The sequence below is a fragment of the Lactuca virosa genome, chromosome 4 (assembly GCF_052849685.1).
Source record: "Lactuca virosa cultivar CGN04683 chromosome 4, Lactuca_virosa_CGN04683_v6, whole genome shotgun sequence".
Taxonomy (NCBI): domain Eukaryota; kingdom Viridiplantae; phylum Streptophyta; class Magnoliopsida; order Asterales; family Asteraceae; genus Lactuca; species Lactuca virosa.
Genome location: NC_136429.1, coordinates 240,860,341 through 240,871,944, shown reverse-complemented (window position 1 = coordinate 240,871,944; position 11,604 = coordinate 240,860,341). Strand labels below are relative to the sequence as shown.

The following is an 11,604-nucleotide window of genomic DNA, read 5'->3' as shown; positions in this document are numbered from 1 at the left end:
AAATGTTGCACATTTTAAATATTTATCAATGATTAGGGCAGTCCTGAGAAATTAAATATCCTCAAAGGTCCGGAACAAGCTAGATAAAAATGACCATTGTTGTTATTATAAATGTTTATTTTTAAATAAATATATATAATAAAAAAATTAAATCATATATAGCTGCCCACTTTACCCATTCAACACCGCTATAATGCTTTTTTTTTCTTGTGTAACTAGGACCATTAAAAAAAAATATGCACCCTCCAATTTTTTTCAAAGGAAGTGGAAGAGAAGCTACTAAGAGGGTTATAATTGTAATTTTTAAAACTTGAATGGCAATAATTGACTTATGGAATATTTCAAGAATCATTTATGTGACTGTCACTATAAACGGGTAAAAGTGCTTATGCAACAGTCTACAACCTATCTCTCCAAAGGGGAAATCTGTCACCGGAAAATATGGATGAAGTATCGCCAACTACCACCGTCCCACTCCTCGGTCACCGCCATCAATGGTGGCGCCAAATCCCATCCAACGCTTCTTCCTCCCTCCGCCTCCACAAAACCACCATATGGTCAGAACTCGGCGGCTCAGTAGGCGACCTTGGTACCTACATCCCGATTGTGTTAGCACTCACTCTCGTTTCCAACCTCGATCTCGGCACCACTCTCATCTTCACCGCCTTATACAACATCGCCACCGGTCTTCTATTCGGCATCCCGATGCCCGTCCAACCCATGAAATCCATCGCCGCCGTCGCCATCTCCGAGGCCCCACTTCTAACTCTCTCCCAAATCGCCGCCGCCGGAATCGGTACCGCCTCTGTTCTCCTCTTCCTCGGCGCCACAGGTCTCATGTCGTTCCTTTACCGATTCATCCCTCTTCCGGTAGTCCGCGGCGTTCAGCTCTCTCAAGGCCTCTCCTTCGCCTTCACCGCCATCAAATACGTTCGGTATAATCAGGATTTCGCTGCCAACAAACAGGGCGACGCCCGATCATGGCTCGGCCTCGACGGACTTATACTAGCACTTTCCGCGATTATCTTTCTAATCATCACCACCGGCTCAGGCGAAACCTATGAAAACCCCGAATCCGTTTCTGGGAAACGTCGTGTCCGCCGAAGGCTACAGATTCTTTCATCCATCCCTGCTGCCCTGATCGTGTTTCTGATCGGAATAATATTATGTTTCGTTATAGACCCCACAATTTTCAAGGATTTACAGTTAGGTCCGTCGAAGTTTCACGTCTTGAAAATCACCTGGGACGACATGAAAACCGGATTTCTCCGGGGAGCGGTGCCTCAAATCCCACTCTCCGTTTTAAACTCCGTGATTGCAGTTTGTAAACTGTCGAATGATTTGTTCCCGGAGCATGAAGCATCGGTGACAGCTGTATCAGTGAGTGTGGGAGTAATGAATCTAGTGGGGTGTTGGTTCGGAGCAATGCCGGTGTGTCACGGAGCAGGTGGATTAGCCGGTCAGTACCGGTTCGGTGGCCGGACCGGAGCTTCGGTGGTGCTTTTGGGAGTAGGGAAGTTGGTGCTCGGACTGTTGTTTGGGAACTCGTTTGTAAGGATTTTGAACCAGTTTCCGGTGGGGATTTTGGGGGCGTTGCTTTTGTTTGCCGGAGTAGAATTGGCAATGGCGTCGAAGGATATGAATACGAAAGAAGAGTCGTTTGTGATGCTGGTGTGTGCGGCAGTTTCTTTGACGGGATCGAGTGCTGCGTTGGGATTTGTGTGCGGGATTGTGTTGTTTATGTTGCTGAAATTGAGGGAGGTTGATTGTGGTGGTGTTGACGATGTTGATGAATGAACGAATGGAATTTGTGAATTGATGCATATTTTTAGTCTAATTTGTATGAGTTGGGAAATGTATTGCTTCCATGTAAATGGTATAATGACATACGATATTTTAGAAGGGATTTACATTCTTTGTTAGGTTCTTAATTAAACAAATTTGTTTTTTTTTTTTTGAAACGACGAATAATATATAAAAAGACCACGCCACTAGCAAGAAACTAGCCGGAGGCAGGAGGACAAAAACAAGAGTTTACAAATTACAACATAAGAAAAAGGAGGGCAACATCACTCAATCCATTTACATGAGTTATGCGACCACTAAATTTATGCAAAGAGAAAACCAATAAGACGACATCATCAACTAACGTCGCAGGGGATTGAACCATGTTGTATATTCTATTGTTCCTAGCCTTCTAGATTCGCCAAATAAGCCCATATAGAATGGCTAATAGCCGTTTGCGTTTTTTAGGGCAATTTCCCTATCGGTCACCAAAATCTAGCAACTCCGCCACCTTTGTAAATTGCCCTTGAGGAATTCTGCACCAGTTAAGAGTCATTTTAATGACTTCTGAAGCAAAAGAGCAGCTTGTAAGCAGATGGTCTGCTGATTCTTCACCCATATTACAAAGTTTGCAGATCAGTGAGTCAGTTTGAACATCTCTCATTAACAGAGCAGCTGCTACCGGAATCCTCCCTTGCTTCGCCCTCCATGCAAAGTTGGACACCTTTATCGGGACTATTTTGAGCCATATAAATGGCTTGCCTCCTTTGTTCGTGATTTTTGAATCCACAAGTCTCCACAAAGCCTCCAATGTGTACTTACCGTTTGGGTTAAACTTACACCAGAATTTATCATGTTCCTGCAAAAAGTTATAACCACATAAAACTAAATTCAAGTTAAGTTAGCCTGATCAGAATTTGGAGTTGATTTCCATTTCCATTTAAAGACTCCGCCCTCTCTTCTTTCAGAAAAGAAGCAAGATTTCCGAGATTCTAAAGCATATAAATTTGGGAACAGTTCTTGAAGTGTGTTGTGGGCGAACCAATTGTCTTTCCACAACAACGTTTTGTTCCCCGAGAAGACACATTTTTGGAAGATATCATCAACATAAATATTCATCACAGCAAGATCGTCAAAAACTTTGGAAATGTCATGCCACGCACCTGATAAGGTTTTTTTCGAGAGGTTCTGCCATGGTTTTCCTTCTAGATTATGGATACCACAAATGACTGAACTCCACAGTGCCAAATTTTGTTTTGAGCGACCCAATCCTGAGACCACCTTCTTTTTTTTATGATAAAACCTTATCCCAAGCTATCCAATTAATCTTCCTCCCAGCGTTTGAACTTCCCCATAAGAAATTTCTTCTCAGCTTCTCTAATTCCTCAATAACACGTGCAGATGCTTTGAATAATAAGAAATAATAGGTCGGCAGGCTACCAAGAACCGCTTTGATCAATGTTACCCTTCCACCAAAAGATAAATGTCTAGCTTTCCAGTCTGATAACTTAGACTGAAATCTCTCAATAACGGGTTGCCAATATTTCTTGCATGACATGGTTGCCCCTACCGGAACTCCGAGGTACATGAATGGAAGAGACTCCACTAGACATCCCAGTTCGATCGCCCAACTCCTTGTTTCACTGTTTTCCACACATAACCCAATTACTTTTGATTTGTGAAAATTGACCTTCAGCCCCGATGAGACTTGGAAGCATCTAAGAATCCTGGAAATGTTTTTGATATTAGTATGAGTCCCTTCACCCACAAATATAACATCGTCGGCATAGAGTAGATGTGAGATCAAAGGACCATTATTTGGAAGTTTGATGCGGCTAAAAATGGACTTTGAACATGCGGTTTTCATGGAAATATTCAGACTCTCCATTACGATAATGAAGAGAAAATGTGAAAGGGGATCACCTTGTCGGACTCCTTTCGATAGCAGGAATTCACGGGTGGGAGAGCCAATAACAATAACTGAGGCCCTGGCGGATTGGAAGCATCCCCGAATCCATAATCTCCATTTGATTCTGAACCCAATTTGCTCCATGATTGAGTCTAAGAAACTCCAGTTTACTGAATCGAAAGCTTTTTCAAAATCAACTTTAAACAAAATTTTTTTCCTTTTCGACTTTATTTCCCAAATACATACTTCATTCATAATTAAAGGCCCGTTAAGAATGTTCCTGCCATCTACGTATGTTGTGTAACATCTGGATTTTTAGGGATATTATTGTGTATGTTAATCTTAAGGATTGAAGAAGAGACTCGACAAGTTGAGGGTCCAACTCGCTGAGTCGAGTCGATATTGCTCGCGTGGATTTAATGAGTGGACTCGACGAGTCAGAGGAGGGACTCGTCGAGTAGGTGCTGGGCAGAGAAACCCTAATTTCGCGGGTTTGGGACCTATTTAAAGGCACTTATAGCCTCATTTGCGGCTACCTTCCCCTGTGAGCGAACCCTAATTGCTATTTGAGCTAGAGAGTGAGAGAAAAGCTCATATTGTGGTTCTTGTGCATCATTTGAAAAAAAAGGATGAGGTTATCAAGCAAGGAGTTGGAGGTGAGGCTGTTGGATCCAGTGATTTCCTGTCCAGAGCTCCTGAAGAAGGTATGAAGTCTTCACCTTTCTTCTTATTTTGGATAGATCTTATATCTATGGAGTTTTAGGGCTTTTTGCCATCTTTTGTTTGGGTTTTTGAGTAGCATGAGTTATCAAAGAGTCTAGACCTCAGATCTGGACCTTGTGAGGTCCTTAGAGTCTAGGTGTCCCAGCTTTATTCATCCATAGGAGGGTTTTGGGCCTAATCACTCATGAAGGGCATGTATTAGCATTTTTGGAGCAATAACATCATGCATGAATGTAAAGATCGAAGCTTTACGTGACTATTGAGCCTTGAGATGACAGATCTAGTGTTTAGAGTGATAGATCTGTTTTAAATCGTCTGAATGAGCTTTGGGTCTGAATGAACTCGCCGAGTCGGTGAGACGACTCGACGAGTTGGTTAGGGTTTGTCCCGAAGAGATGAATCGTGCGATGACTCGGCGAGTTGGGAGTCAACTCGACAAACTGAATCAACCTTCGCGAAACTTCTGAGTAAAACGATGGGACTCGACGAGTCATAAAGATGAACTCGGCGAGTCAGGTCAAATTCAGACTGTTGACTCGAGTGTTGACTTCTGTTGACTTTGGGGTTTTGGTCAACATGAGTAATAAAGACCATGGAGGGGTAAAATGGTCTTTTATCCACTTCAAAGAGTTAAAAAGAGAAAGAATAGTCTTCGGTTGTTTGAATTGTGAAAAGAGTATTAATTAGAGATATTCATCCCTTGTGTTAGGTGGAGACTAGTTCAAGATTCGGGTGCGAGGTTATCTACTTGCTATTTGTCAGGTGAGTCTTCTCACTATACCTTACCTAGAGTGATAATTATGTGTGACCGGAAGGTCTTATGTGGTTATAAGGGTTATGTAATATATGATTTTATCTATGTGATATGTATATGCTATATCTCGAGCTTGCATGGTTTGGACCGGAAGGTCAACAAGGTTTGGACCGGGAGGTCAACAGAGTCAGGACCGGAAGGTCTACAGAGTTAGGACCGGCAGGTCATCATGGGTAGGACCGGAAGGTCTACCAGAGTTGTGGGACCGGAAGGTCCCATTGAGACGCATTGACCGGAAGGTCTTACAGAGTTATAGTCTCGAGTGGCTAATATGTTGTGTGTGGTATTTGGGGAACTCACTAAGCTTCGTGCTTACCGTGTTATGTGTTATGTGTTTCAGGTATCTCAGAGGATCGCGGGAAGGCACCGGCTTGATTGTACACACACCAGTAAAAGAGTTACGTTTTGAGGATCCTGGATTTTAACCAAGCAATTGTGGAATTTTGAATTGTAAATCTAATAAACGAGATTTTTGTAAGATACATTATGAGAAATATGTGATTTTAAATGAAAAAACTATTTTGAAAATTTACGGTGTTACATGCTGATTGTGTCTCATCTATAATGCTACCAATCACCGCCTTTAGCGTAGAAGCGAGAACCTTGGTGAGGATTTTGTACATACAGCCAATGAGGCTGATGGGTCTATAGTCTCCAAGTGTGACATGATCTTTGGTCTTTGGAACAAGAGTAATAAAAGATGAGTTGTGTAACGCCTGTTCCAGGTATCATTTAATTCTCTAAGTTTTTAGGGTTTTGTGCTAGGACTCGACGAGTTGGGGAGCTCCAACTCGTCGAGTAGAGATCATTTATGAGGATGCGAGATTTAGATCCTACTCGACGAGTCGGAAGGCCCCGACTCGACGAGTAGGCACTATAAAGGAAAACCCTAATTTTCAGGGGTTTGTACCCTATTTAAAGAACTTATGGCTCATTTGTAGCCTCTTCCATCGTTCTTACAGTCCAGAGAGAAACCCTATCCACATTTTGGTGCTTTCTTGAGTGTATGTGACTCCACAGGAGATTTCATAAAAAGCAACAGCATCATTTTCCATTTTATCGAGATCATCCTTGGTGGGACGGCTCATAACTGGTTGACCTCCTCCTAGTCTGGTTGTAGCGCCGTCGGTTTAGACAGGTGTAAGGACTGGGACATGTGGTCCTTCTTCTACGGATCGCCATACATCTCTACCAAGTCTCCTTAAGTATCTTTCCATTCTTTGTGACCAGTGATGATATTCATTTGCTACCAGTATTGGGGCTCGGTTAGAACCACCAACACTGTTGGAAACGTTCAGAGATAACGATTGTGCCATTTGAAATTGTTTTTTTTTTAAGAAATGAGCTTAAGTGGTATAGAAGGCCTTTTGAAAAATCAGAGATCCGTTTTCAAAAAGCAACCACTATGGCTCTGATACCAATTGTTGAGAGAAAAACTTGGAGACACACTTGAATAAACGTTAGAACAAGTGGATTGCGGAATAGTTAATCTCGAAGGATCTAAAAGCTCAACAATAATATTAATAAGTTATAGTTAGATAGTTAGAGAGTTAGTTGAGGAAAAGTAAAGAAATAGAAATGACAACAATTGTTATATCAAGTATACACATAAGTTGATTCATAACAAGGAATGCATTCAAACCAAGTTAATAAGGAAGATCAAACTTAGTGATTAAGTCACAGAGGACTTGCTCCAGAGAGAGGTTATGATCAGTTATGTTCTAGGAAGGATTGAGAGTAAGGAGGGATGAGAAATAAGATAGAGGAATAGAAAAGATAACTTAGAGAAATGTATTCAGAATAGATGTGTGAGTTATCCGTATTGAATACAAGAGAATGAGCTCTTATTTATAGAGACTCATGAAGAGCACTAGATTACATCTCTATGAGTAGCCATGTAAGGCATACTAGACAATATAGTGTATTACAATAAAGACAAGTAAAGTAATCTAGCTAAGTGACTGCGGTAGGTAGACTCCGGTTGCGGTTGCTGATGAAGAAGCTTGACTGCGGGTGCTGGATGACTGCGGTAGCTGAAGAGATTGCGGTAGCTGAAGTTCAAGAGGGTCACTTTTTATTATTCAACAATTTCCCCCTAAGTGATCTCTTTAACTTTTGTTCAGCTATCAAGTTTGAGGAACTTGATCAAGATCCACCAAAACTTCCTGATGTTTTCCAGCCAGGTGATTCTCCTTGAGATCTCGAACTTGACTTCTGTAGTAGTGTGCTTTGATCTTTCAACTGCGGTTCGGCAGATGTCAAGTTGCTTCTTGGTTAGGCGATGCATGGCAGTCATAGGAATGAAGTATTTGACATTATCTATCTTCCTTTTGAAAATGACTCCAAGTTCAGGAAAGTTGGTTGCGCCTAAGGATCTTTCTTGATAGCCTTCAGTAGGCATTGGAGCAGGCTCGAGAGGTGGCAGATCAAATTTCTTGGCAATTATAGGATAGATATATGCATCGATCTTGGCGAAATCACAGACCGTTTCCTTCATAAAAGTATTGGCCTTTTCAAGCGCGATCTTCATTTTCGGTTGCTTTTCTGACTTGTTTTGGAACACCTTGGCAATAAGAAAGATTTCTTCCGGATTCATACAGGGAAAGTCTGCCTCGGTGCGGATGTAGTCATGCTCCCTTCTAGTGAGGGTATACTGGATGTAGTCAGCCTTCATGAACTTCCGAATTTTGTAGTTCTTGATTGCGGATGGTCTATCGTTAGACCATATATTTTTAATGGAAGAGGCATGTTTAGCATGAAAAAGACTAAGTCTCTCAAATTCCATTGGCAGTCTTTTGTGATCAGGAAGGCTGCGGTCGAATTGCTCAAATACTGTGAAGTATTTGGCATTTGGGGAAATTGGGACATCCCAGTAGCCATCAGTAGGGGGTTCAGCATAGGTGAGGTGGGGTCTGTAATCTTCATCCAACAGTCTGCGGTGAGGATTGATCCAAGAGTTTATTAAGGATTCGTCCATCATAGTATCAAAACCGCATTCTCTCCATATAAGCTCTGCAAATTTGGCTGCCTTACAATCTTTCTTCCTTTGGGTGGTGACAGGAGAGTCAGTTGAGCTCGGAGAGGACATATGCTCAGCCAGATCTTTGAAGTAAGGGGGAGTCTCTGGCTTTTGAGAAGTGACCTTCTCTTGCGGTGGAGTGTCATGGGGTAGAGTATGGTGAGATGGTTGCGGTGAGGGCTGCGGTGTAGGAATTTTTTCTGTGATAATGGGGGGACTCTGATGTTGTGAGATGGAGTTATCAGAGTGATGGACTTCTTCTTCTTCACTTTGATAGACTTCGTCTTTACTTCCCCCTCTTAAGGAATTCAATGCAGGTGATTCCTCAAGCCATTTCTTAAGGCCATCAACCTTGGCAAAAACCTCTTGAAATTGAGCTTTGAGGGCTTCGGCCAACTGTTGATTATTGGGAATGGAGGAGCTGAAGAGTAGCCTATGTATTTCCTTTGTGAGCTGGAGGATCTCGGGACCATGGAAGTTGGAGGACAGGGATCGTTGCAGTCTGTTGATTGTTGCTTGAAGAACTGAGATAGTGGACTCATATGCAGTGTGAGTCTCAGCTATCAGTTTCTGAGACTGAGTGGCTTGATCTGCAATGGCTGCTTGGAGATCCGTTTTGATTGCAGTCACCTCAGTGATGAGGCGTTCCGCAGCAGCCATAAAATCCTTGTGATCTGCTTTGCGGTTGTTGTCAAGGGAGCGGATCCCCATTTCCACTTTGAGAGAAATTCTCTCAGCAGCCTAGCGTTCCCTTGTTTCCAGACGCTCTATACGTTCGATCAGGGACTGCGGTCCCGGGGTGTCTTCTGGTTGCGGTTGAGTTGGTTTGACCGCAACTAAGATCTGATCGACTTTAGCTTGTAAGCTCAGAAATTCTTTCCTGGTGACAACATTCTTCTTCTTTTTCTTCTTTTCTTTGGGTTTAGAAGTCGAATGTTGAGAACCACTGGATTCCTCTTCCTCAACGAACATCATGAGGTCATCATCAGAAGGACTGGGCTTGTTTACCTCCTGAATGTCTTCATCATCAAGAACGAAGGTGGGAGCAGAACTGACTTCGATTGCGGTTCCTTCGTCTTGTGATTCATTGACTGTTGGAGTTGGAATAGGATTTGGAGTAGCTCTGGAGGTACCCGCACCTTCACCTGCTGCCTGAGCTTTAAGGACTGTTTCAGCCATCTCGGTCATCCAGTCCTGAACCTTTTGGATGGTGGCTACGGTATTGGCATTATTGATTGTGTCTGCCCAATACCGTGCCACTGACTGGATATCTTGCTCCTTTTGCTGCTGCTGCTTGATCTGTTGTTCCTTGCGGGCTTGGAATGCCCTTTTGAAAGCAGCATATTTCTTGATTTCTGACTCAGTTACCGGATTGTACTGTGACCATGAGTCATTGGATTCACCTCCGTCAAAACCTTGGAAACGCACCGAAGTGTCCTTCGGGTCCACGGATCCTTGCACATTTGTGCTCACCGTGCCTAAACCACCTGCTGCGAATGTAAGCAGAGTAGGATTTCCTGAGCTTCCTCGGTCTCCTTGACCCGTGGTCAAGTTTGGCCTCGGCTCAGTTCTGGCATGGGCGGAAGAAGTGCCCTGCGGTTGGGAAGGTGTTTGAAGTGTTTGGGTGACGTTCAAAAGGATGGAGTGCAACTCTTCAGGTGAAAAGAAATGCAGTCGGGAAGCCCTGGAGACCTTAAGGAGAGCACACGTGTCATCCTCTTGGGAGTGAACTGGGGGGGGGGGGGGAGTCTCCACGATGTCGTGAATCAGACTCACTTTCTGAGTCTGATTGGAAAATGATAATGGTGTTGAATGGGTCTGCGGCCACTCTAAGGACTACCGGAGCCTTTTGAGAGGCTTCAGTATCGGTCCGATCACACATTTGGCCAGGGGAATCGGTTTTTCTTTTATTAAGGATAGCAATTGGTTGCCTATCCTCATCAGAATAACTACTAGGTGTAGGTGCGGTTGGTTTGGTTTTACGTTTCTTGGTGGGTGCGGTTGGTTTGGGAGCATCCGTCTTAGGGGTTCTTTGTTTCTTCTTGGTTGCCAATTACTTTATTCTTTGAGAAAGATTGGAGAGTGAAGTGGCAGAAGGGACTGCGGTACCTTCAGGGTTAACAATTGTGGATGGGAGTTGAAGAGGCGGGGTAGGAAGGTATGGGGCAATACCTTCCGTAGCCTCAATGTGATCTGAGACATCAGCAATCTCAAGACCAAGTGTGGAAAGAATGTGGGTAGGGAGTTTGTGGATAGGTCCAAAAACAGTTTGATCAGAAGAGGGATTGTACCTTTTGAGATCCTTAGTGACAAAGAAGTTGATGTCACTGCCCATGTCGATTCCAGCGTCCGCATGAAGGTCTGAAATGCAGAGTGACCAGAACCTTGAAAAAGTGAGCTCGGTTGGGTTCTCCCTTGGACTCTCTTTGGGAATATATTGAAGGAAGTCGTCCCATAGGATATGCCCGTAGTTTACATCGTGTCCTGTGAATATGCTCCACACCAACTCCAGTAGCTTGAGTCCCATGTTGTCTATGCCTCCGGTTCTGCCGGATAGACATCGGATGATGAAATGGTACACAAACTGCCAAACCGCATGCAACTGATTTTTCTTGAATTCACCAATTCCTCTAATTGGTTTCTGATACCCCATTTGGTAAAGGGCAGAGGTAACGTCCGCCATGGAAGGAGAGAAGATCTTGATTGAGGGATGAACCAGCAGGTTTATTGCAGAAAGAAACTTTTCTTTGGACAGGATGACCAAAGAATCATTAATCAGGTTGAGGTGAACTTCTTGAGGGTTTTCGATTGGGCGATAAGCGGAGAATGCACATTTGAAGAGGGTCGAGACTAGAACAACATCTGTAAAAGCGTCGAAAGGGCCAAACAGAGGGTGATTCTTGAGAAACTTGATCATCAGTTTGGTTGGAGCATTGTATGAAGAATGATCTTCAAACACTGCTCGAAAGTTGCTTGAAGCAATCGTTGGAGAGTCTGAACCGGTAGGATTCACTGAGCCTGAAACCTTGGATTGTTTCTTTGATGCACCTGATTTCACCATTGTAGGAGCTTTGAGAGAAGGAGTAGAAAATAGAGTTCTTGAAGTGTTTGAGAGAGAAGGTTCGATGTTCAGAAAGCGTAAAGTGATTTTGGGGAAGAAGATGGGTTTATAAAGAGGTGAAAACTTTTTAACCCTAGGTAAAAGGTAAGGATAAGGTAAAATCGTCGTTTGGGGTTTGGAGGGAATCTTTGAATTGGGGATTAAATCTCAGCCACAAATAATGAAACGGTTTAAAAAGGATTTGGGAGATTTACTAAAGGAGGGTTTGCATTTAATCAAAAGTCAGACATCTA

The 11,604-nt window shown here is 43.2% G+C and overlaps 2 protein-coding genes across 2 annotated transcripts; one reads left to right on the top strand and one right to left on the bottom strand.

Annotated features, from left to right (window-relative positions):
• The first annotated feature begins 376 nt into the window (after window positions 1-376).
• On the top strand, window positions 377-1,910 carry MOT2 (sulfate transmembrane transporter). Its single transcript, XM_079045119.1, has one exon. It carries the CDS (start codon window positions 442-444, stop codon window positions 1,795-1,797), a length of 1,356 nt encoding a protein of 451 aa, XP_078901245.1. The 5' UTR covers window positions 377-441; the 3' UTR covers window positions 1,798-1,910.
• Window positions 1,911-2,263: 353 nt separating this feature from the next.
• Window positions 2,264-3,673, bottom strand: LOC145105748 (uncharacterized). Its single transcript, XM_079042826.1, has 2 exons — window positions 3,089-3,673; window positions 2,264-2,644 (listed from the first exon to the last, which is right to left on the bottom strand). Exons 1-2 carry the CDS (start codon window positions 3,671-3,673, stop codon window positions 2,264-2,266), a joined length of 966 nt encoding a protein of 321 aa, XP_078898952.1.
• Window positions 3,674-11,604: the final 7,931 nt, after the last annotated feature.

Bases quoted from the DNA above. Each gene is read 5' to 3' on its own strand.
- MOT2 (XM_079045119.1), top strand. From the start codon at position 442: ATGGATGAAGTATCGCCAACTACCACCGTCCCACTCCTCGGTCACCGC.
- LOC145105748 (XM_079042826.1), bottom strand. From the start codon at position 3,673: ATGGAGAGTCTGAATATTTCCATGAAAACCGCATGTTCAAAGTCCATT. The intron at 2,645-3,088 runs GTTTTATCATAA...AACTTTTTGCAG, and splicing joins ATTGGATAGCTTGGGATAAG to GAACATGATAAATTCTGGTG.